Genomic DNA, 25,056 nt, shown 5'->3' with positions numbered 1-25,056 from the left:
TACCTCAAGCAGAAACCTTTTTTCTGCCCCTTATTTGCCCAACTCATCCACCAGTCACAGAGTCCAATGAGCCATTCTCTGAAACATCTCTTGAATCTGACCATTAATGCTCATCACTCAGTGAATTCTTCCTACATCACGCTGTCTTCGCTTGCTCAGTCTCTGGTCCTTCCCCTAACTTATCTTTCCCAAATTTCCAGTATTTTATCCACAATGTAATTACAGTGGTCTCAAAAAAATGCAGATTGGATCATGTCATTCTTCTGAATAAAACATTTCAGTGAATCACCTCTGTTCTCATGATGTAGGTCTTGATTTCCTTACACAGTTTAGAAGACCCTGCCAAGTCTGCTCCATGATTATCTCTAGTTTAACCTCCTCTTGATATTTCCCCACTTTACTCCTACCTCCAGACTTTCCATAAGATGTGCCTAAACACTCTTCTTCCCCCTCTTTTCCCTGTCCTTTGTCTGATTAACTTTTATATACCCTTCATATCTCAGCTTAGATACTTCCTCAAAGAATCTTTCTGGGACTTCCAAATAGAAGTGTGGCTGTTCCTCCTAGGTGCTACTACAGTATCCTTCACTTCCATCATTTTATAGAGACAGTGTTCTTACTAGGGGAAAAAAATAATAATTATATATGTATATAGCCAATTAAAATGAAGTATAAATATTTTACATATTAGGTAGAAAACTGAATCTCTAGGATGGCTAACGGATAGGGAATGGAGTTTACTCAGCCAATAATAATGCCCTAGCATAAAAGGTAGAAGGTCTGCTGTGGATACACTACTGCTGACTTGGATGAGCATTGACATTGCTGATGCTGGACACTGAGTGCTACCACTAGACTTCTGCCATTGCCTCTTCTGATTGGCAGAGCCCAGGTCACATGACTATGCCCTTATTGCAAGTCAGGCTGGGAAAATAAGCTCCAGTCTTCCATCTTGGGGAGTGTTAGGGCTAATTGTTACTCAGTTTTGTTGAAGAGGACAGAAAATGAAATACCATACCTTAGCAAAAAAAAAATTTGATAAAAATTAGTTAAATGATGGTATTTACTCTTTACTACTGGGGAAAAAGCTAGACATAAGGATGTATTCCCAGAGCACTGTATACATAGATTTTTACTGCATGTGCTTCTATATATTTACTAATATTCTTGACCTATGTCGATAAATGAAAGACGTGTGTGTATGTGTATGTTGAAATCTCTCACATTAATGATGGATCTTTGATTTATCGATGTAACCCTAATAATTTCTGCTCTATCTACTTTGTGGCTATGAATTTAGGTGCATAAGAATTTGGGATCTTCCAGGTGAATATAAACTTTTGTCGTTATATGATGATTATCCCTAACGATGTTTTACGGTCTATTTCGATTTATATTAGTATAGCTGCCATAGCTGCCTTTTGGTTAGCACATGGTAAGCACATATTGTTCCATTATTTTACTTTCAACCTTTCCATGTCTTATTTTTAAAAGCGTATTGCTTGTTTGCTTTTCTATCAAGTTTATGCTGGAACACAGTTGGAGCTTAATTAAAATGTAGAAAAAGTAATAAAACAGTGCTATATACTCTCTGAGTGCAGAACACACACCAATATGCTGGAAGATGAATTGGAGTCTAGGCAGGTATTAATGACAAGCAAGGATATGAAAAGATTTCCATCCTCAGCAAATCAAAAGGACACAGCTAAGGTTCTCAGCCTGGTTGGAGTGATTTAGGCACTGAATGGGGCCTATAAAGGTGACCAGAGAAGGTTAGGAGGCCACAACGTGCACTCCACAGTACTCCGTGCTTCTCCAACTTTAGCACTAATCAACTTTTATGGAAGAGCTTGTTAGTTTCCTGTTACCCTTGCAGAGTTATAAGATCTGTAAAGACAGGGGTAGTGCCCATATGTGTCTGGTCCATAGATGATGTGTAATGAATTTTTTTTTAACGAGTGAATGAATAAATGAATAAAGATGGGGAGAGGGCACAAAGGTGGTAGAGGGAGGTGGGAACCAGAGAATGGTGCCAGGTTTCAGTACTGTGATCCGGATCAGCTGAGGCCTGACGCTGGCCACTCCCTCACAGCCCCTTTCTTCTAATCCACTTCTCATTCTCCTTGGGAAGGATTGAGGTCTCTGGAAAACTGTCAAAAAATTGTTATGGGAACGGCAAGCCCAAATAATGGTCAAACATCAGGATGGTCTGGGAATTGAAAGCCACTTCTGTTCTCCCTCTCTCAGCTGAGGGGGCAGGGGAGGGTACACAAAGCCTTAACTCCTTTCAGGGGGTTTTAGAGGCCCTATAAAGTGCCAGGCTGAGGGCTTGCTTCCTTATTCTGCAGTTGGTGCCTGTTCTCCACAGAGAGAAAATGTCCATCCAGTAAGTGTCTCTGGGAAATTTTTTTTTTTTTTTGGATGATAAATGGACTATTTCAAGAGCTCCTGAAGTGAAGGCATTGACTGATGACCTGATTAGGGAAGGCCCTTTGGTCTTGAGGCGGGGTTGTGGCGGGGGGGGTGGCGGGTTCTTTCCATTTACAAATTGAAGCAAATATCTAGAATTCAGGACTAAATTACATTGAATTTGTGTAACTTAGAACGAGGCTTGAAAGCAGTTATAACTTGAAAGCAGTTATAACTATGAGGCTTGAAAGCAGTTATAACTATGGGGGTTTCAGTTAGGCAGACTTCGGTTCCACTTCTTATCTGGCCGTTTCCTAGCTGTGTGACTTTGGGCAATTTTTTTTTTTTCCACATATAGAATGAGTATAACAACAGTACCTACCCTATTATGTCTTTGTGAAGTTTAAATGAGCTAATAGCATGCAAATTCTTCGTATGGTGTATGGCATGTGGCATATAGTAAGTGTTTACTCAATGGCACACAACAACAACATTATAATTAAGGAGTGTGATCAGAGTGCTCACTCTGAGAAGCTATAAAAGTGCAGCTGAAGGTGGCAGGAGGTGAGAAAAAAGACGGAAGCTGAATCTACTGATCTGAATATTTTACAGATATATATATATATATATATACTGTAGCTCTTGAAGGTTAGTGGAGAAACGAGACAATAAGTAGAGATGGTGGTATAATACAGATGAATAACCAAGGATGAGTTTCCAACCCTGCAAAGCTGTTGTTCTCCAACGTGTAGGAAGGAGAAGTATGATCCTTTCTGTGAGACAAGAGAAGCAATGATGCAGTGAGGTGAAAGTAGGGACATTGTTTTGGTGCCGGTGGTTTACCATCCAGTCAATTCCAACTCAAAGCAATCCCATAACCAAATACCTATTGCCATCAAGTTGATCCCAACTCAGAGCCACCCTGTAGGCCAGAATAGATCTTCCCCCTGGGGTTTCCAAAGAATGACTGGTGTATTTGAACTGTTAACCTTTCTGTTGGCAGCAAAGCTCTTAACCACTGCACCACCAGGGCTCTAAGCAACCCCACAGAACAGAGTAAAACTGCTCCATAGGGTTTCCTAGGCTGAAATCTTTATGGGAGCAGGTCGCAGGTTCTTTTCTCCTGCAGAGCAGCTGGTGAATTCAAACCACTGACCTTTCAGTTAGCAGCCAAGCACTTAACTGTTGTACCACTAGGGCCCCGAGAATAGGGGTAGAGCAGGATAACTCTGTGGGAAGATTCAAAGTTCCAGAAGAGAAGTGATAGCAGCAAGGTTAGTTGATTTGTCTTCAGAAATATGGGAAAACTGTAGAGGGTACGATTAAGTCCACTATGACCACTGACATTAAGAGAGGTCATTTCCCCTGACATCAAAGAAGGAGCTCTGAGCTGGGGCCCCACTTTCATACCTGAGGATGTTGCCATCATACCTTAGCACCAAGTACCTCCTAGCCGAGGCTAGACTGGCAGTGGGGTGTTGACACCGAGCCAGAGAGCACGGTCTCCTGGATCTCTGCCTCTGTCTCCCTGGATTTCTTTAAATATCGACATGGGCTTCTTCCTGACTATTTTAGAGTAGAGCATCCTGCTGGTGGTTACAAGAAACTGTTCGAGACTGTGGAGGAACTTTCCTCGCCGCTAACAGCTCATGTTACAGGTGAGTCTCTCCCACCTTGAAGCCATTTTCTCTTTTCTTTCGAGCTCTGTTTTCTCTGGCTCCTCAGTCACTGGCATTTCTCAGTACTGGTACACAGTGTGGGATACAAGGAGGGGAATCTGGGGCCTTGGACTTTTAAACCAAGAACCCAATCCTCTCCTTTATCTTTTCTTCATTTCTCTAATGTATAAAATGCTGCCTGACTGGAATTCCTTGAAGACTGGGACTACATCTTTGTCATCATTGACTGCCTGTGCCTGGCACAAAGTAAATGCTTTATAAATATGTGTCCTGGCAGTGTCTTAATAATGGCCCGGTGACAAGCATCTGGGTGCTTTACAGGGTGTTGGGTTTCATCTCCATTAAATTGTAGGAGTCTTGGTTTTGGAGTCAGGCAGACATAGGTGTCGATCGTTGTTCTATTGTTTTATGCGCTGCGAATTCTACAAGTTGCTTAAACTTTCTGAGCTTTAATACCCTCACTTACCAAAAACCAAATTTTACCTCGTAAAGATGATGTAAAAATTAAGTGAGAAAATAGAATGACTCACCCAGTATCTGACACAAATTCAACAATACAGGGTAGTTATTATTACCTTCATTATCATTATTCAAAGACACCATGTGACCCATACAACGTTCTTCTACCCCTCATCCAACCAAAATACATTAAAAAACTTTAAATTCTTCTTTAAAGTGCGATGACAAAAAGGCAGATGTAGTTGTATCTAGGGAAATCTGTTAGGTGGAGAATCCTATTCCCGTAAAGATGGCTTTCCTTCTCTTCTTCCAGACCTTTATCCCAACCCTGAAGCATTGCTACATTTCCGCCATTTGGTATCCTAGTGAAGAAAAGATAAGTCAGCAGGCATTTGCAAAGTGCTGTCCAGCATAAGAACTGCAAAGGAAAATCACTCTCTGGCAGTTTTATAAAGAAGAGGCTGCCCAGTCAGGCTGCTAAAATAATCACCCACTTTCTCCCAGCCCAACCAGTTAAAATTTTCAACTGCAATCAAGTTGACTTGAACTCAGAGTGATTCATGTGCATCAGAGTAGAACTGTGCTCCACAGACCTTTTAACGACTGATTTTTCAGAAGTTAGATCACCAGGCCTTTTTTCCAAGGTGTCTCTGGGTGGACTTGAACCTCCAACCTTTCAGTTAGTGCTGAAGGGCAGAAGTGAAAAGCAGCGCTCTGTTTCTCACCTTTATCATAGGCAGAATCCCCCTCTGGCTCACCGGCAGTCTCCTACGATGTGGGCCAGGTCTTTTTGAAGTTGGATCTGAGCCATTTTACCACCTGTTTGATGGGCAAGCCCTCCTGCACAAGTTTGACTTTAAGGAAGGACATGTAACATACCATAGAAGGTAAAGAACCACGAGGTCTAGCTCCTTCTCCTGGGGGGAGGGAGTCTAGCTTGTCTCCTCCTCCCAAGTGCTTTTCAACCTCCTGAACCCAAGAGGGAACCTATGTGCCCTTTTCTCTCTCAGAAGCTACCTGGGCCAGTGGGTCTACTAGGAAACCTAGCAGCCATAATATAGGATAAAGAAGCTAAAAACTAGAGCTTTGGGGTCCAATATGCCTGGCTTCAAGTCCTATGTCCACCAGACACCACTTGCCCGGGAGGGTGAACTTTGGCAAGATGTCAGCCTCTAGTTCTTGATTTTGACCTCTGTAAAATGGGAGGAATAATAAAGTCTACTTTGTAGGTTCATTACAAGGATTAAATGAGAACACAATGTCTAGCACAGAGGAGGCATTCAGTAGTAATTATAGTTATTGTTATTGATGTTGCTTTTATTATTATTATTAGACCATTGGCTGTTTTGATTCCTTTCCTTTCTCATAGTCAGAAAGGCCACTGGGAAGGAGGGAAGTGTGCCACAAAGGAAGAAATAACCAAGTGTGGCATAGAGATGCAAGGAAGAGAAACTTTCTAAAATGAGAGGTATTGCTTAGAGGCTTGAAGGGCTAAGCCATCACTCCAGGAAGCTCCCATTAACACCACTATAAAGAGTTTGTCTTATGCTTTAGTAGTCAGGTCTGTTAGTCGTTTTGTTGAACCAGGTATTTTGAAGAGACATCAAAAGGAAGGGTATATGGAAGTTTGAACTGAACAGGATATGTTGGAGTGTAAGAGGCTAGATACAGATCATATAATACTTTGGTCAAGCAAAAATTTAGCTACGAGAGCATATTTTGGAGGTCAGGCAAAGGTTTCACCCACCTTCTAATGGCTTAACAGTGAAAGTGCCTCAGATTTGAATTGGCTCGTCACATGAGAAAGCCTAGGCAATTTACGGCATTTAGTTTGGGATATGTTTCAGGAGGTCTGCCAGTACAAGAGATTGAATTCGAGAATATCTATTTCAATAAGCAGCAAAATAACTTTTATAATTGAAGAGAAATACAAGAGGAACAGAGGGAAGATTAAACAGAACATAATTCAGCACACCGTATCCCGTATTTCCAAAGGGAGTGTAGGTTAACAAATTATGTGCTACAGGAAGTCAGAGGTCCTATTTGGACCTGCGATGGAGGATGCATGCTAGGAGGTATGGCTTTCAGCTCAGCCATGTATGCCAATCACTTAGCTTTTCGGAGCCTCAGTTTCCTCATTTGTCATTGTGAAGTTTTAAGACATAATAAAATTTCAGGTCATGGCACATCGTCCCTTTCTCCTTTGGTCACCCCAAGAAAGTGGCCGGATAGTACTCTTCATTCTTCATGCTGTGGATGTCTGATTCCAATAAGGATGCACAGAATGACCATTCTAAGCTCCACACGACTCTTCTGATTGTTCAGGCCTATTACCTTTTCTCACGTCTCAATGTCCTTCAGGTTCATCCGCACTGATGCTTACGTACGGGCCATGACCGAGAACAGAATCGTCATAACGGAATTTGGCACCTGCGCTTTCCCAGATCCCTGCAAGAATATATTTTCCAGGTTACTGAAATGAAACTGCATATTATTTACCCTTTTTCTCTCATGGTTTGAAAGCTATTGGACTGAAAAATTCATTTGCTTCTGCAGGTTTTTTTCTTACTTTAAAGGAGTGGAGGTTACCGACAATGCCCTTGTTAATATCTACCCAGTGGGGGAAGATTACTATGCCTGCACAGAGACCAACTTCATTACAAAGATTAATCCAGAGACCCTGGAAACAATTAAGCAGGTAGGACACATCGCTCAGGTGATATCGCTTAGGAACATAGAATTTGGAATTCAGAATGAACTCAACTGTGCAACTTGTTGGGAAAAAAAAAAAAAACAAACAAAACATGAGAGCCAGACAGATCAAGGTTCAAATCCTAGTTTTGCCATTAACTACTAGCTATGTGACGGCAGTGGCAGTGGGTATGTGACACAGGACAGGCTTTGTTTCTTCATCTATGAAATGGGGGAGGAAAAATTATTTTAAGCATTTATTATATGGGTTGAAGGAATGCTATATAAAATGCCTAATGTATTCATTCACTCATCCCTCAAATACTTGGTGCTTTTCCTGTATCAGAACTTACGCTAGACCCGAGAGGTACATCAATGAGTAAGCCAGCGTGGCCCCTGCCTTTCATGCCTTTTGTAGGCTAGCACAGTACTCAGCACATAGTGGGTGCTCAGAAAGTTGTAACTATTATTATTAATGCCAAAAATCTTGCAACTAATGGTCCTAAGCAAGTATGTTACACCAATTTTACCCTTTCTTGTAGACGCTTCTTATTAAAAATAAAAATATATGTTAAATGAAATCTCATAGAGAAAAACATCAGCATATTAGAAAGGGATTTCACATACAAACGTAGTTTAAAAATTAGAAATTTAGGGTTTTTTTTTTTTTTTCTTTTTTCTATTTGCTATTTTTACTAGTGCTGAAACCTTAGGCAATCTCATGGCAGCATTTCTTTTAAGGGATCCATATTATCAACCAACATTAATCAAGAAGTAACTATTGGCAAGGCATGGTCGTTGCTTTCAAGGAGCCTAGCATCTAGATGGAGAAATGAAACAAGATAACAACTTAACTATGATACAAGACAGAATACGATGGGTCCTTTAAGAGAAGGAAAACTTTCTATGAAAGCACAGAAAAGAAAAAAGATATCTTCCAGCAGTAGTTGGGGGGATGTGAAGTGGGGCAGATCAAGGAAAGTTCAAAGGGCTTGTATTTGAGCTGGAACTTAAAGGGGAGGTATGACTTCAGTAAATTCTGGGAAAGGGCATTCCATACAGAGGGAGCATAAATCCTGGTGGCATAGGGTTGAGTGCTATGGCTGCTAACCAAAAAGTCGGCAGTTCAAATCCACCTGGCGCTCCTTGAAACCTCTGTGGGGCCATTTTACTCTGTCCTATAGGGTCTTTTTTATAGGGTCACTATGAATCAGAACCAACTTGACAGCCATGGGTCTTGGGTTTTTATGGAGGGAGTAACATGATCAAAGCAATAGAGGTAGGAAAATAGAGGATATGCTAATGGAAATAAAAGAATAATCTCTTTTGTTCAGATTTGCAGTATTTCTCAAAGGGGGTGCTCATCATAGTGGCTGTCCCACACATTGCAGAGGTGTTGCATACCTGGCTGTATCCAGTAAATACCTGTCGTGTCCTCAATCATTTTATACAGGGAAAATATTCCCACATTTCCAAATCTCTCACTGGGCACAATATCACCTCCAGTTGAGAATTAGTGATCTAGAGTTAGGGGAGTAGTGGGACACAAGGTAGGATGAAGTCAATAGCTTGACATAGGCTAAAATTTTGGGATAAATTTGTTTAGCTAATGGGAAGTTACTGTAGGTTTTTGCTCAGAGAAGTGGTTTAAACAGAGCTCTACTTTAGGAAGATTAACCTGGAAGCCATGTGTAAGCTATATGTGAGGGGAAAAGAGACAAGGGTTAGCTGAGCAACTATATACGTGGGAATGAAGACTAGAACTACAGTTGAGTGACAGGTATTAGGGTCATTATGGGGTCTCCATGAGTCAGAATTGACTCAGTTGTGCATAGCAACAAAAACAACAGGAATAGAAAGAAAGAAAAAAAAAAAAAGATTCCAGTGCCGAATCTCTTAATATCACAAGCTGATTTATAATTCTCAACAGATTGTTAAGGCTTGACATACTCTCAATGGCCCTTTCTTGGTTTTGATGTATGTGTATAACCACAGGCAAGTGTGTGGGTAGATCCTTCAGCAATCCATTAGGGAAGAATTGAAGCTTGGTTTCTAAACCATTCATTTGACACTGATAATGAATCTGTATTCCAATTCCTATGGTATTGGTATTTTAATTTTGAAAATTTATGCTGTAACTCCAGAATAGTCTAACAGTAAGCATTCATTGTGAGCAGCACCACACCCTGACTTTACATACCAACCAATTGCCATCAAGTCGATTCCAACTCATGGCGACCCCAAGTGTGCCAGAGTAGAACTATGTTCCGTAGAGTTTTCAGTGGCTGATTTTTCAAAAGTAGACATCAGGCCTTTCTTCTGAGGCTCTGCTGAGTGGCCTCGAACCTCCAAGCTTTTGCTTAATAGCCAAGTGCGTTAAACGGTCGCACCACCCAGGGACTCTGAATTCAAGTATAAATGTAGCTTTAAAAAATTGGAGTTTTTTTTTTTTTTTTTTACCATTATTGAAATAGCCTCCTAACCAGTACTTTTGCTGCCACCACAATTCCCCTTACATACAACTTTCTTAATGCATCGGAAACATTTTTTTTCTAAAATGAAAATTGAATGGGTTACTCTCTCTGGTTCTGCCTTCTTCCACACACACGCTTCATGGAAGCCACATTGAACTGTTGGTGATCCCCAAGTAGGGTATGCTATTTTACAACTCTACACCTTTACCTTAGGATTCCCACTCCCTAGAACACACTGATATCCTTCTCCACCTGGATAACGCTAATCATCTTTTAGTTGGAATCATTGCCCACAGGAAGCCCTGCCTAACCCCCCAGTCTGGATTAGATGGCCTTTCTCTACAGATATTGCTTTGTACTCACCACACTGTCTACCAGCTTAATACTCTAAAACAGCACTGTGCACGAGAATGTCTTGTAATGATAGAATGCTATATATACGCATTGTCTAAGTGCTGTTGGATGCCTGGGTGGCACAAATGGTTTGTGCTTGACTACTAACCCAAAGATTGGCAATTTGAATGCACCCAGTGGCACTATAGAAGAAAGGCCTGGTGATCTGCTTCCATAGTACCAAGAAAACCCTATGGAGCAGTTGTACTCCATAACATATGGAGTCTCCATGAGTTAGAATCAACTCCACAGCAACAGGTTTGTTTTTGTTGTAGTTAAGTGGTATTCTCAGTGGCTAATGCAATTGAGAAAATTAATTTGAAGTTTTACCTAATTATAATTAATTTATATTTAAATTGCTACATGTGGTTAGTGGCTACCATATTGAGCAGCACAAGCCTAGGCTAAAGTTCTTGTAAGCAAGGCTCATCTCCATTTTCCTAGCTGCTAGCACAGTGCCTGGCACATACTAAAGCTCACTGAGTACTTAGCAATTGATTGAATGAATGAATGCCTTGCCTATAATTTAAATAAGAGTGCTAAAAACTTCCTTTGCTTTAAAAATTATTCTTTTAATCAGACAGACTTTTGGTTAGACAAATATAAAAAAAAAAAAAGCTATGCCATTGAGACAAATATATAATTTGTTAATTATTCTTTCAATCAAAATTTATTGAGCAGGCCCTGGGTAGAAATTCTAGTGCTGATCTTGCCAGCGTGTGGTCCTGTATTCTTGAACAAGTCATTTGACTCCTCAGGACCTCAATTGCTTCTTCTACAAACTAAGAGGTTGGCATGAGATTTATTGTTCTGTACTTCTTATAAGACTCCAAATTAAATTAAAGCACTGAATCTTCTCTTCAAAAACTTTTTGCATTTAATTCCCTGAGATTCATGGTTCCCTTGAAGTCTGTTTTAGTTTAAGACTTTCTATAATAGGTGAATCCTGAGGTCCCTTTTAGCTACAAATTAGCACTATGTGCAAGATAGTGGACTTAGTATTTAGGAGGAGCCCTGATGGAACAGTGGTTAAGTGTTTGGCTGCTAATCAAAAGGTTAGCAGTTCAAATCCACCAGCTGCTCCTTGGAAGCCCTACGGGGCAATTCTACTCTATCCTCTAGGGTCACTATGAGTGGGAATGGATCCAATGGCAAAACAGCAGTGGGTTTTTTTTTCTTTTTTTTTTAATGCGAAATTGCTTTTTATTTTATTTTTGTAAATCACAAAATGATTGAATACCAAAATTTTCATACAATTCAATCTAGTACAGTAAGGGGAGTGTTAACAAAGACCCAATCCTCAAATTTGTCATTGTTTGAGGACAAAACTGCATATGCAAACAGACAATTAACTGAAGCAGCGCATCGTAAACATCAGATGAAGAACTCAGTCAAGATCAAAGAGATAGAGCTCCAGTACTTCAGAGGTGTGAGGGGTCAGGATGGGGGCCAAAGGAGAGCTCTTCATGAGGTGAGATTCAGACAGAACTTGAAAATGTACAGGTCTCAGAAAGACACAAAGGAGGGGGAAGTACACGTTGGGTGAGTTGGTGGGAGTAGGGGCAGACCTAGGGGCCAAAGGTATAGTATAAGCACCTTTCTCTTAATATGGTCGACATTCACTCTCCTTCCACAGGTTGATCTTTGCAACTATGTCTCAGTCAATGGAGCCACTGCTCACCCCCACATCGAAAGTGATGGAACCGTTTACAACATTGGTAATTGTTTTGGGAAGAATTTTTCAATTGCCTACAACATTGTAAAGATTCCTCCACTGCAAGCAGGTCAGTTTACCAGTCATGGCTCTTCTTAAACAAGTATTTATATTGTGACAAAGTTTCTGGAAATACAGGATGTCAGGTCAGAATATCAGGATAGCGTTATATGCACAAATTACTCTCAGACTTCAGAAGTGCGGCCCTCGACCCTGCCCTACTAGGAGACCAGTGTCCAAAGGCTCAACAGTGATAGTAGTTTAGGGAACACCTTGGTAGGAAATGACAGCTTGAAAACAGATTCCAATATTTACTCTAAAACTTTTGAAATACTTAGTGTATATGTGGGTTTGATCACGTATGATTTAGACTCAAATCGAGCAAACTTTTCTTGAGTACTTACGCGGCAGGCAAAATTAAATTCATTAAACAAATGTCTGTGTATGCATAATAACATACACACATATACGAGTGTACCAGTATTTATTTGTGTGTATTCAGTTCTCACAACAAACATATCTCTTAGCTCACATTAAAACTATAGATACAGGATATTAAAACAGAAAGGAGAACACCCTTTAGAATTCTCCACTTATCCCTTGTGAACTGCCAGATTGGATAACCATCTGGATGATAGAATTACTTGAATGCATACAGATTTTTGTTTAGTATGCTGGCCTAGCAACGTCGGCATCACCTGGGAACTTGTTAGAAATGCAGACGCTGGGCCCCACCTCAGACAGACTGAATGAGAAACTTTGGGGGTGGGGGCTGCCATCTGTGTTTCAACAAGTCCTTCATGTGATTCTGATGTATACAAGGTTTGAAGACCACTGACTTAGTAGTAAAACAGACTTTAATGTGCATAAGAATTTCCGTACAGGGCAAGTGACGCTACACCATGCATACTATACTTTGTAGGCAATTTAAGGAATTTTAAAGGGCATTTTGACTCTACTCAATCTTTGCCTAACTCACCTCTGGTTGTTTTAAGATGTGACTCCACTGTATCCTGCCTGCCACGACCCTGTTTGGGTACACTTTTCCAAATTTGCCACTATTTGGATTATCCTGGGTGATTGTAGCTTCAAGTGAAATTTTGTTAAGAAATTCCAATGACTGAGAAAATGAAAATAAGCTCTGGACAAAAGTCAAGATCTGAAAATGTATTTCTTTACTGTTCTAAATGCTCTGTATTAAAAAAAAAAAAAAAAAAACTTAAAAAAGGCTGTTCGAAAGCCTTTTAAACCCACTTTATTTCAGACAAGCAAGATCCAATAAGCAAGTCAGAGGTCGTTGTACAATTCCCCTGCAGTGACCGATTCAAGCCATCTTACGTCCATAGGTAACTTGAAGGCCTGCTATGAATCTTCAGGAAAACTGAAATTTAAAGATCTGCTTTGCTTACCTTTGATACCAATCCTGATGATAGCATTTTCTTGCAGAAAACTAAATTTAAATGTAATTGATTTTATGGAGGCACTGTTGATTCATGTAATTGAGCATACCTCTGTGTACATTTGTCTTTGTGGCTTGAGAATCAGCCTTTCGCATTCACAAGGCCATTTGTGTTTTTGAACAGTTTTGGTTTGACTCCCAACTATATTGTGTTTGTGGAGACACCAGTCAAAATTAACCTGTTCAAGTTTCTTTCTTCATGGAGTCTTTGGGGAGCCAACTATATGGATTGTTTCGAGTCCAATGAAACAATGGGGGTAAGTCTTATATGAGGGGCAAAGGTGCTTCAGTGGTAGAGTTCTCACCTTCCGTGCAGGAGACCCAGATTTGATTCCTGGCCAATGCAGCTCAAGTGCAACCACCACCTATCACCTGCCTGTTAATGGAGGCTCAAGTGTTGCTATGATGCTGAACAGGTTTCAGTGGAGCTTCCAGACTAAGACAGACTAGGAAGAAAGGCCTGGCAACCTACTTCCAAAAAATCAGCCAATGAAAACCCTACTGACTATAATGGCCTGATCCTGTTGTGCATGGGGTCACTCTGAATTGAGGCCCAACTTGACAGCATCTGACAACAAGTCTTATATTTATGTGTCAGGTTTGTGATTTTGAAGAAGGTGTGTTTCATAATGTACACTTTTTTTTTTTTAATGCATCCAAATATTTTTGTCACTTTTCAAGGTTTGGCTTCATATTGCTGACAAGAAGAGAAGAAAGTACCTCAATAATAAATATAGGACTTCTTCTTTTAACCTCTTCCATCACATCAACACCTATGAAGACAATGGATTTCTGATTGTGGATCTCTGTTGCTGGAAAGGGTAAGAAAGGGCACTGGATAAATGTTATCTCCTCAATTGCTCCTAAAAATGCTCACAATATTTAATCTGAATTACATCTACAAAAGTGCTAGGGATGCTAAACTCAAAATATAACTGAAAAAGCAGTAGAGAGTTTAGACAATCAGAAACACAAACTGAACATCAAAACTTTGGTTAATGGTTGAAAACTGATCGGGCCCACGAACCAGACCTAAAAATAAAATTTTCTGTGACCTGGGTGGTACAAATGGTTAACATGCTCAGCTACTAACTGAAAGATTGGAGGTTTGAGTCCACTCAGAGGCACCTGAGAAGAAAGGCCTGGCAATCTCCTTTTGAAAAATGAGCCATTGAAAATTCTATGGCACACGAATTCTACTCTGACACGCTGAAGTCACTGTGAGTCAGAATGGCCTCGATGGTAGTGTTTTGGTCACCTGATAAGTTCATTTAAATTTGTTGTTGTTGTCAGTTGCTATTGAGTCAGTGACAACTCCTGGCGAACTTACGTGTAACAAAACCAAATGTTGACAGCCCTGTGCCATCTTCATGATTGTTGGTACATTTCAGTCCATTACTGTGACTATTGTGTCAACCTATCTGAATGAGTGTTGCCCTCATTTTCACTGACCTTCTGCTTTACCAACCATGAACTGAAACCTGGTAAGATTACTGGGAGGCATCGAAGCCCACTCTTTGATTAAGAGAAAAAGACACACTTTTTTCAAACTAGCCAAGTTATTAAAAAGACAGTAGCTTCTGAAGACACAGACAGAATGGTAACAAAGAAGCAGACCAGGAAGCAGTTAAGGCTACTGTGATTTAAACATGACCAGGAGGCAGGTTTCTTTTTTCACCCCAGCATGGGTAGTAGAACTTGGCTCCAATATACCTGGGGCATTAGCAGTTTCTGGGTTGTGGAATAAAGAAAGGCAAGTACCTGGGCTTTTAAAAGGTATGAATCAACTCTCTAAGATTATTTTTAACTATCTAAGCTCATGTTTGACTTTTTGTTTTTGCAGATTTGAATTTGTTTATAATTACTTATATTTAGCCAATTTACGTGAGAACTGGGAAGAGGTAAAAAAAAATGCCAGGAAGGCTCCCCAACCTGAAGTCAGGAGATATGTACTTCCTTTGAATATTGACAAGGTAACCTCCCACCACAGAGATTTCAGATACAACCAGACTGTTCCATCTCTCTCAGGAATTGTTCTCATACTTCATGATTGATTATACGTAAAGCCTTGAGATTTCAGAGTTGAAGAAACCTTACAAATAAACTAATCCAGCCCCCTCATTTTACAAACAAGGAAACTGAAGCTCAGAAGAGTGACATGACTTAGCAAAAGCTAAATCGCAGCAGAGCCAGGATGAAAATCCGGTTTCTAAAATTCTAAATCCGTTGTTCTTTCACTTACAAAACCCTTTAAAAACATGCTTTCTTAGGGAATAGAGAAGAGCTGCTGATTCCTAGGATCCTCCGTCAATAACATAAATAATTTAAATCATTTGAAATCCTAGAGATGATACATCAAAAAGTACCTATGTAGAGAAATCACCTCATTATTTTGGTTTTCTACAAATCTTCTGGAACTCTCACCGAAGAAAAAGAATTGTTAATAGCATTAGATGATCATCTCTTGATTTCTACTTTTTCTTCTCTGTGTTCAGTGACTGTCTTTTTAGAATATCAGAGTAAGGGTAAGAATTTTTAGTGTGACGGTAATGCCAGTCAAAGTCAACAAAAATGTAACTTTCATGCATATATATATATGTATATGTATATATATTCCCTAGTTGCGCAAAAAAGGGCTGAAACAACAGCTACATGGAATGTAAAACCTTCTGCCAAGGCTTGTATCAGATGTAGAGGAAAAACCTGATTTAAAACCAGATACTACTGATCTTAGGCAAGGACTATGAAGAATGAGGAAGGGAGTGCAGATGGAGGTTGGATATTATAAGTAGATAAGATAGCTCTGGCAAAGGCAAAGAAGAGTTGCAAAAGAGAGACTTAATATGGAAATGCAAAGTAGTTGTTAGGGCTGGTTTACTAGGAGAATAGGGGAGATGGGTTGCTGGCAGAGGGACTGGAAAGATAGGTTGGAGTGATATTGTAAGTGGCTTTATAAGCGTTTGGGTGTTCTGTAAGTGATGGGGAGTCACTGAAGTTCTTTAAGTACATGGGGAGTGTGGTGACATGATCAGGTCAGTTGCAGAAGGAGCATTCTGGCAACATCACAGAGGAGAGGTTGGAAGATGGGGAGTCTAGAAGCCTTATTAGGAGACTGATGCAAAAGCGCAAGAAAAAGAGAATTAGGGGCTGAATTCAGACAATCTATCTGGTCAGACAATCTATCTGGGAGATAAAGGGAGGGGCAAAGTTGAGGAAATTTAGGAGGTAGAATCAACAGTTTGGTTCTAACTGCATCTGAGGAGTAAGGGAGATGGAGGTGCCCGGGATGACTTCCAGATTTCTTGAGCAGTTGAGTGGATGATGGTACAATTAGCTGAGTTGGAAACACAAGAACAGGAGGACCTGGCTTTGAGGAAAAGGAGTAAGATTTATTTTAGATATATTGAGTTTATCAAGTTTATAATGTTACAGATTTCTTGTATTAAAAACTTAACTCAAAAAAAATTAAGATAGAATAGAGTAAAACAATCCAGTCTAAGTCACATAAATAATATACTTAACATACACATGTGTACTTCTTATGGGTCTGTAAATAAGTACATACATGTACATATACTAACCCCTTCTCCTCAGCATCACTATCAAGTGCCTTGAGTCCTGACAAGAAGTCTCTGTCTCACAAAGTCTACTCCCCTATTTTGCCCCTACCTCCCATCCTTCCCTACTCCTGAAAAACTTCCACTATTTCCTCTGAATTCATAGTTCATCATCAGAAAAAATCCTCTGTATATTCTTCTCTGAATGTTTCATCTACCTTGACTGTTTAATCTGATTCCCTCTCAAGGACACTGGTCCCCCTGGCAGCTCTCTCCAGGGACAGTACTCTTTTGGAGTAGGTTTTCTCCTTTTTCCTCTTTGCTGCGTCCATATAATTTTTTCCTTCCCCCGTGTTTATAATCCCCCAATTTTTAATCTCATGTACATATACATATATTATTGTTATCACCTACTAGTCATCACTCCCTCTCCCTCCAGACTCCTCTCACTCTTCCCTGACTCTACTCTTGTGTTGTATTCTTCTTGATTTCAGTACACACATTTTAGGTGATTCCTCCAACAGCCTGGTCTCTCAGTTCTTTGACCTCTTTGATTGAGATTTCCTTTTATTCTATCTCAGCCGCTGGCTTCCCATATTCATACTCTCAACCTTCCCATTACCAATCATTGTGTTCCTTTAATAATTTCAATTTCATTATACACATTCTGACTACCTCTTCTTATCTTTCAAACTCACTTGCCCTACTGCTACAGCAAGTTATGGCTGCTAACCAAAAAGTCGGCAGCTTGAATCCACCAGGTGCTCCTAGAAACCTTATGGGGCAGCTTCTACTCTGTCCTGTAGGGTCACTATGAGTCGGAATTGACTTGACAGCAACAGGTTTGGTTTTTTGTTTTTGGTGCTGCAAATCCTACCAGGAGCCTCCAATCTATTGAACCTGCTACCTTCTCACTATCTCTCACTACATCGAGGACTTACCTTTCTTCCTTATCCAACTTAAATTCCATGACCAGTAATTATAATCACCCATGTACCTAGACACTCATTTCGCTTGCCTGTCTCTTACTTTATCAAACTCATTTGACAAACCACAACCCTAGTTAAATTCAACTCTCCACTTACTCCATGCTTGCACCTTTGCAGCTGAGCTTAAGTGTTGAAAACATACAATCATGTTGATTAGCTTAAAGTGCATAATCACAAAAGTTACTGTTATGTTTCCCAACTTTTTTTACTCTCCCACTTTCCTAATTAAATATTTTACACGATCCTTTTTTTTTTTCTCTTCAGACTTCTAGAACCTACCACCTTTACACTCATACTCCGTTGAAGGCCCTAACTTCCTGTTCCCCTGAAACAAATGAAAGAAATCAGAAAAAAAAAAAAAAAATTAGACTCCTTCCACCACATCTACTCACCCACAAGCATCTGTACTGGTATACTGAGTAATCCATCTTCCTATCCAAAACTAATTCCTCCACTTATGTATAAATCTCTGTCGTGGATTGAATTATGTCCCCCCAAAAAAGTGTGTATCAATTTGGCTGGGCCATAATTCCCGGTATTGTGTGATTTTCCTATACATTGTAAATCCTGCCTCTATGATGTTAATGAGGGAGGATGGGCGGCAGCTGTGTTAGTGAAGCAGGACTCAACCTAGGAGACTGGATAGTGTCTTGAGCCAATCTCTTGAGACATAAAAGAAACAAGCCAACAGGAAGAGAGGGGGACCTCATACCACCAAGAAAGCCGCACTTTCAGACCTGGGGTTCCTGTACCTGAGGAGCTCCTCAACCAGGGGAAGGTTGATGACAAGGAATCTTCCTCCAGAGCTGACAGAGAGAGAAAGCCTTTCCCTGGAGCTGACACCCTAAATTTGGACTTGTAACCTACTAGACAGTGAGAGAATAAATTTCTCTTTGTTAAAGACATCCACTTGTGGTATTTCTGCTATGGCCACACTAGATAAGTAAGACAATCGTATCCCCTCCCAGCTACTCAAAAACATCATTCTAGCAATTCTTCTCTCTCCTATATCCTCACTCCCCTGTCCTTCTCACTGGATTGCTCCCATCATGATATGTTTTGCTGTCTTAGCAAAAGCTTCTTTTGACTCCTCTTGCCCTAGCAGCTACCAGTCCATTTTTCTACTGCATTTTGCAGCAATATTCCTTAAAAACATTGTCTCTTCTAGTTATCTGTAATTCCCCTCCTACCATTCTCTCTAAAATCCACTCCATTCATGCTTTTAAAATTCACCACTCTATAGAAACTGTTTCATTACAGAACAATGCATTCCAATGGTCAATTCACAGGCCCCACCCTACCTGATCTACCTGCATCATTTGACACACAGTTGCTCATCCCCTTCTCTTTGACACACTGTCTTGGTTTTCCCTCTATTTTAATGGCTGTACCTTCTCAGTCTCATTCACTGATTCTTCATCTTGCAGACCTCTTAATGTTGGAAAGCAGCAGAATTCAGATCTCAGTTCTCCTCTCTTTGATATGTACACTCAGTCCCTTTGTAAAGACTCAGGCTTTAAAAAAAATTAAAGCAACCTATATTTACAATTCCAACTGTATCTTGACCCCAAGATTCTTTTATTCTACTGCAAAATCCACATCTCCACTTGAGTGTCGAATAGATATCTCAAGAGCTTACCATGACAAAATCTCAACTTCTTCTCTTCATCCACCAAAAAAACCTACCTTACCAGCAGTAGTCACCATCTTAGTTGTGACAACACCAAACTTTTGGCTGTTCAGATCAAATGCTTTGGAGTTACCTTTGGCTCCTCACTTGATGTCGTGTTCCTTCCTTGCCCTGTAACTTATCCATCAGGAAATCTTATTGGCTTTATGTTCTACTTCTCATTTATTCCAATGCTACTCTTCTAGGCTGAACTACTGTTTTCTTTTGACTGGAATGTCGGAAAAAAAAAAAAAAGCCATCTAATTGATTTCTCTGATTCCACTCTTGCATCTCCCTACTCCTGAGGGTAGGCTCAACAGAACAAACGATTCTTTTTTAAAAATAAGTCATAACATGATATTTCTCTGCTTAACACCCTCCAATGGCTTCCTATCTCTCACTCAGAGAGAAAGGCTAAGTCTTCATAAAGGCCTGTGAGGCTCTGTACAATCTGGCTTTTTAGCCTCTCTGCCCTCCTCTCTTGGTCTTCTCCCCTTGTTCATTGGGTTCCAGTCACACTGGCTTCTTTGATGCTCCTCAGACTGCACCCTATTGCCTCAGACACTTGTTCTATTTGTTCTCTCTGCTTGAATGCAGATATCTATCTGCATTGCTAACATCCTCAAATGCCTAGAATAGAGTCTAGCATAAAATATGTACTCAAATATTTGTTGACAGTATTAATAAATGAATGTTTTTTTAGAAAGAGCTCATGGTATCCATTCCTTTCCAAAGATAATCCGCAAAATCGTGTGTGTGCTTGTGTATGTACGTGTGTGTGTGTAACAAGAGGTCTTAGAAAACATCTGGTCCAGTGGGTTTTCTATATTCTTGTTCTTTTTGACAACATAACTATATGTGTGTGTTTTCAAACAAAATCAAACTATATCCTAACTATAACTGCAGGTTGACCTAAGAAATGAAGAAATCCAGAAAAAAACCTCGAGAAGACTGCATTTACAGCTGTTTGGTTTTCTTTCCTACTCACTGAACTTTCTGTTATCTTTTTTCCTAGGCTGACACAGGCAAGAATTTAGTCACACTCCCCAACACAACTGCCACTGCAATTCTGTGCAGCGATGAAACCATCTGGCTGGAACCTGAGGTTCTCTTTGCAGGGCCACGCCAAGGTGAGACAATTTAGAGAAAACCTCACACAGAAAGGACCAGTTGACTCCATTCAAAGAGACAAATTAAGTTTTCCTAAGTTTGTGCTCTATTTTGTAGCGTTTGAGTTTCCTCAAATCAATTACCAGAAGTATGGTGGGAAACCTTATACTTACGCATATGGACTTGGCTTGAATCACTTTGTTCCAGACAGGGTAATTAAACCATATTACTAATATTGGCATAGTATATTGAGTCATATGCTGGTCAAGTAAAGCATATTGATTGATTTATTTGTTTGTTTTTCTTTCTTACAAGCAGCTCTGTAAGCTGAACGTCAAAACTAAAGAAACTTGGGTATGGCAAGAGCCGGATTCATACCCATCAGAACCCATCTTTGTTTCCCACCCAGATGCCATGGAAGAAGATGATGGTAATGAAAGCAGTGGATGTGTCTGAACATTTCCTCTTTACCTCACTGCTGTATGTTGGTCCACTAGGAGAAGAGTTAGGTTATAACACCCTAATGTTCAGAAATGACCCTTAATCCCACTGAAGAGGACAGCACTGTAGAATTTAAACAACGGGTGGATAGCAAATAAGTATTGTTTTATGGTCAGATCTCATTGATTAGTAGTGGCTAGCTGAAAAGGAGTGGAAGAGTTGGAAAAAATGCTAAGGCACCATTTGGTGTTATGATGGATTATCAATGCCTGCTCCAGATGAGAGAAAGAAGGAGGACAAAACGCAGCACAAGTTCTAGGTTTTTATCTTTCCTGATCTAGATGCATTTCTGGAAAAAAATAGATTTCCAAGGAGGAAAATTGAGTATCCTAACTCATCAAAAAGAATGACAATGTGGTTTTCTGATTCTCACCTTGGTTTGTTCTTTCAGTAAACTGGGCTAGAAAGGGTTCCAAAGTTATAGCTTATAGTATAGTAACTCAATTGCAAAACACCATTCTTAGTTTCTATTGGTTATCTGGCACAGGGAGGTAGATAGGCTCTCTAAGATTAATACTTGGGAAAAAAATGAATAAAATACACAATTGTGGAGCCATTTCATGCTAAGCAAATTTACATATATAGCCCATTCAGTCACAACTGCAAAAGATTTGTCCTCATTTTGTTTGAAGGAAGTAAGACTGTACCTAGGTCTTGGACATTATAGAAATACTATACCTTACTGTTTCAAAGTCCTTTAATATGCATTTTTCTTTGATTACCAAAACAATTTCTTGAAGTAGGTACATTCATTCATGCATTAGGTAAGTATTCAATGAGCATCTCCAATTTTAGTTACCTAATGCTGCCCTAACAAAAAAATACCACAAGTGGGTAACTTTAAAGACCAGAAACTTATGTTTTCACAGTGCTGGAGGTTAAAAGTCCAAATCAGGGTCTTGGCTGTATTGATATCTTCTGTGGGTCTGTCTCCTAGTTTCTGGTGGTGTCTGCCAGCAATCCTTGGTGTGGCTTTGCTGGTAGACAGGTCCTGGGATCTTTCTTCCCCCTGTGTGTGTGCCTCTGGGTCTATTTTGTTCTTTTCAGAAGACAGTTCTCAGAAATGATTGGAGCAAATGTTTCAGCACTCGACTGCTAGCCAAAAGGTTGACAGTTAAAACCCACCCAGAGGCACCTTGGAAGACAGGCCTGGAGATCTGCTCCTGGAAAGGTCACAGCCTTGAAAATCCTATAGAGCAGTTCTACTCTACGAACAAGGGGTTTCCATGAGTCAAAATCAACTGGACAGCAACTGACAACACCAACAACTCAGAAGTGATTAGTTTTAGCATCCACCCTAGTCTGACATGGCTGAATTAACATAACAAAAGAGAATCCCTATTCCCAAAGAAGATCAGGTACAGGGGTTTAGATTTCACAAAACTTTTGGGGAGATACAATTTAATCTATAACACCTACTATGTACTAGTCATTGTACTAGACTATAGCATTGGCTGCTATCCAAAAGTTCAGCATTTTGAATCAACCAGCAGCTCCTTGGAAACCCTACAGGGTTTTACTCTGTTTACAGGGCCACTATAAGTCAGAATTGACTAGATGGCAATTGGTTTGGCTTTTTTGGTTTATTGGGATGCAACAGTGGGCAGAACAGACATGGTGGTCAGTCCCTTCCTGGAGCTTATAGTCTAGGGAACATGAAGAATTTAAAACACCCCTTCAGAGTGGTCACAGCTAGGTGGTAGAAAAGTCAAAACAAAATGTCAAGTCATATGGTTTCCTATCTAGATTTCTTTATTTGTCAGTGTAATGGCTCCTGTATTTTTCATGACATTCAATCTATGGCCCTGGGCTTTTATACAACTCTACCTTATCTACTTCTGATTAACAGGTGTGGTTCTGAGCATAGTGGTGAGCCCTGGGGCAGGACAAAAGCCTGCTTATCTCCTGATCCTGAATGCCAAGGACTTGAGTGAAGTTGCCAGGGCTGAAGTGGAGATTAACATCCCTGTCACCTTTCATGGACTGTTCAAAAAATCCTGAGTATGTTCTAGGAAGACACTGGAGTTTCTGTTTCATTTCTTTAAAATATGATGACAAAACCAAGAAAAACATAACATCTAGTATGCGATCAATTTTAGCCTGCTGTATATCATGGTTTTAACTTGCAGATGCACCCAATTTTGCAGTGTTTTATAGAAAGCACTCAGTTGAGCAGTCAATTCCTTTTAAAAAAAAAAGGTGCATGCTTAGATAATCATGCTTTCTTTCTGAGACAGACAGACCACAACTGAAAAACTCTTTTATACATTTAGCAATCAAATAGAAATTGAATATGAACTTACTAAACTGTTTTTTGTTTCTAGTATAAAAGTGTATTTTCGATACCTATCTACTACTATTATTTTCTTAACATTTAGAGCCAAAGTCCTCTACGAATGATTTATATGTGGCTTTGCTAAGTCAAGTTGTTATCATGCAAAAAGTCTTAGGACCTAAATGTCAAACCAAACTTTTTCTCAAACCAAGAACCGTCATCTAAGAACAACCGTATGCTGCATGGTAACTGCTCAAGGATTCTCACACTTTGCGAACTTTAACATTTCCGTTTAATATGGGCAATTATTACTATTTCTGATTTTACAATGAGAAAACCCATGTCTAATCAACTAAGGGCTTTTAACCAAATGAAGTCTCAGAGTTAAGTTATATATTCAAAGTTTATGTAACATCAAAGCAAGTACATATACTAATGACTGTAATTTTTTTTGAACAGTATAAAATACAAATATAATTGCTACTTAAAATCAGAATACGGGATAACGTGAGGAGGTTACACTTTGTTGCCTCTTCTGTTTAATTATATTTAAGCACTGTATGATCATTTGACTGAGGAGAAAGAAAGAAAAAGAGAAAATATTGAATCATTAATCTTCAGGTATAAATACATTTTAACCACTTTTGTTTTAAAAATCACATTTCTCTCTCTCTTGCTACATGCTTCAAAAAAATCTGGAGATTCATAAAAAAAATTTATTCTATCTTTTAATTTTGGTATCCATTTTATGCTCAAAGGATTATGTATTTCTTATTTCGTATTTAACATGAACAGCCTGGTGTTTGACTAGGTAAAAATAGTTTGAAGGAACAGCCTAACCAAGGTACTTGATCACCCATTTAGTTTCTTTATTTAGATAAAATGTAAACTCACTTATTTTTCTCATTATAAGTACTCATTAACATATGCTTTTTAAAGAAGAGCTAAAAATACAGAAAAGTCGCAATTATAAAGTAAAATCATACAAAACTCAGCTCAACTACTATTAAGATTTGGTTACTGGTCTTTTACGTCTTTTTCGGTTGGTGGATTTTTTAAAATGTAGCCTCTCAATTTCTTTGTGGATAGTTCCTAGATAGGACCAGAAACCTCAAGATAGGAAAGGGAAAATGTCGGAGAATTACTTGCAATGTGTGTCTGCAGATAAACATCACAACATTGTTTTTTTGTCTCTAGACATGGACATAATTCCACAAAGAAGGCTGCTCATTCATTTCTTTAAAAAAAAAAAATGCATAAAATAAATTACTGAATAATTACTAAGTGTAAGCCTTAAAGTCTCTACATTTAAGACAATTCCTGCAACTGCTACTCAATAAACTTGCCAATCACGCCCTGCCATCTTTTCTTCGTTTTTTATGAAGCCGAGTCTCACACCTGGGTGTACCCTGATCTCCTGTTTTGGAATCCTACTCTCAGCATGTTGCTCCCAGGCCATCGCCACAGTGTTAAGAAGGAAGAGAGGCAGAGCTGGCTAAAATAAAGTTCTGACAACACTGTTTCACCAAAATTGGAAGGTTCAATTATAATCATTGCTAATGGTATAGCAAAAAGGCTTAGGAACTGCTTTTCAAGTCCTCAGACAAAATGTAAGCTTTAAAAACTTAAAGCAGAAGAAGGGACATTTAAGTCATGCAAGACGGTAACTTAAAAATT

The 25,056-nt window shown here is 39.5% G+C and overlaps 1 protein-coding gene across 2 annotated transcripts; it reads left to right on the top strand.

The window, feature by feature from the left end:
• Positions 1 to 2,375: 2,375 nt before the first annotated feature.
• Positions 2,376 to 23,105, top strand: RPE65 (retinoid isomerohydrolase RPE65). 2 transcript variants are annotated; one of them, XM_003411238.4, is made up of 14 exons: positions 2,376 to 2,386; positions 3,985 to 4,067; positions 5,284 to 5,434; positions 6,909 to 7,016; positions 7,104 to 7,245; positions 11,742 to 11,889; positions 13,084 to 13,165; positions 13,403 to 13,535; positions 13,960 to 14,099; positions 15,122 to 15,251; positions 20,509 to 20,623; positions 20,721 to 20,815; positions 20,922 to 21,033; positions 22,954 to 23,105. In XM_003411238.4, exons 1-14 carry the CDS (start codon positions 2,376 to 2,378, stop codon positions 23,103 to 23,105), a joined length of 1,602 nt encoding a protein of 533 aa, XP_003411286.1. The 2 variants fall into 2 exon arrangements, with proteins under 2 accessions (XP_003411286.1, XP_064139220.1); XM_064283150.1 differs by lacking the exon at positions 6,909 to 7,016.
• Positions 23,106 to 25,056: the final 1,951 nt, after the last annotated feature.

This window comes from Loxodonta africana, chromosome 3, assembly GCF_030014295.1.
Source record: "Loxodonta africana isolate mLoxAfr1 chromosome 3, mLoxAfr1.hap2, whole genome shotgun sequence".
Classification (NCBI taxonomy): domain Eukaryota; kingdom Metazoa; phylum Chordata; class Mammalia; order Proboscidea; family Elephantidae; genus Loxodonta; species Loxodonta africana.
This window is presented reverse-complemented; position numbering and strand designations above follow the sequence as displayed.

Coding starts and splice junctions, on each gene's coding strand:
- RPE65 (XM_003411238.4), top strand. Junction 4,068..5,283: donor GCTAACAGCTCATGTTACAG/GTGAGTCTCTCC, acceptor CCTTTATCATAG/GCAGAATCCCCCTCTGGCTC. Junction 13,166..13,402: donor AAGCCATCTTACGTCCATAG/GTAACTTGAAGG, acceptor GTTTTTGAACAG/TTTTGGTTTGACTCCCAACT.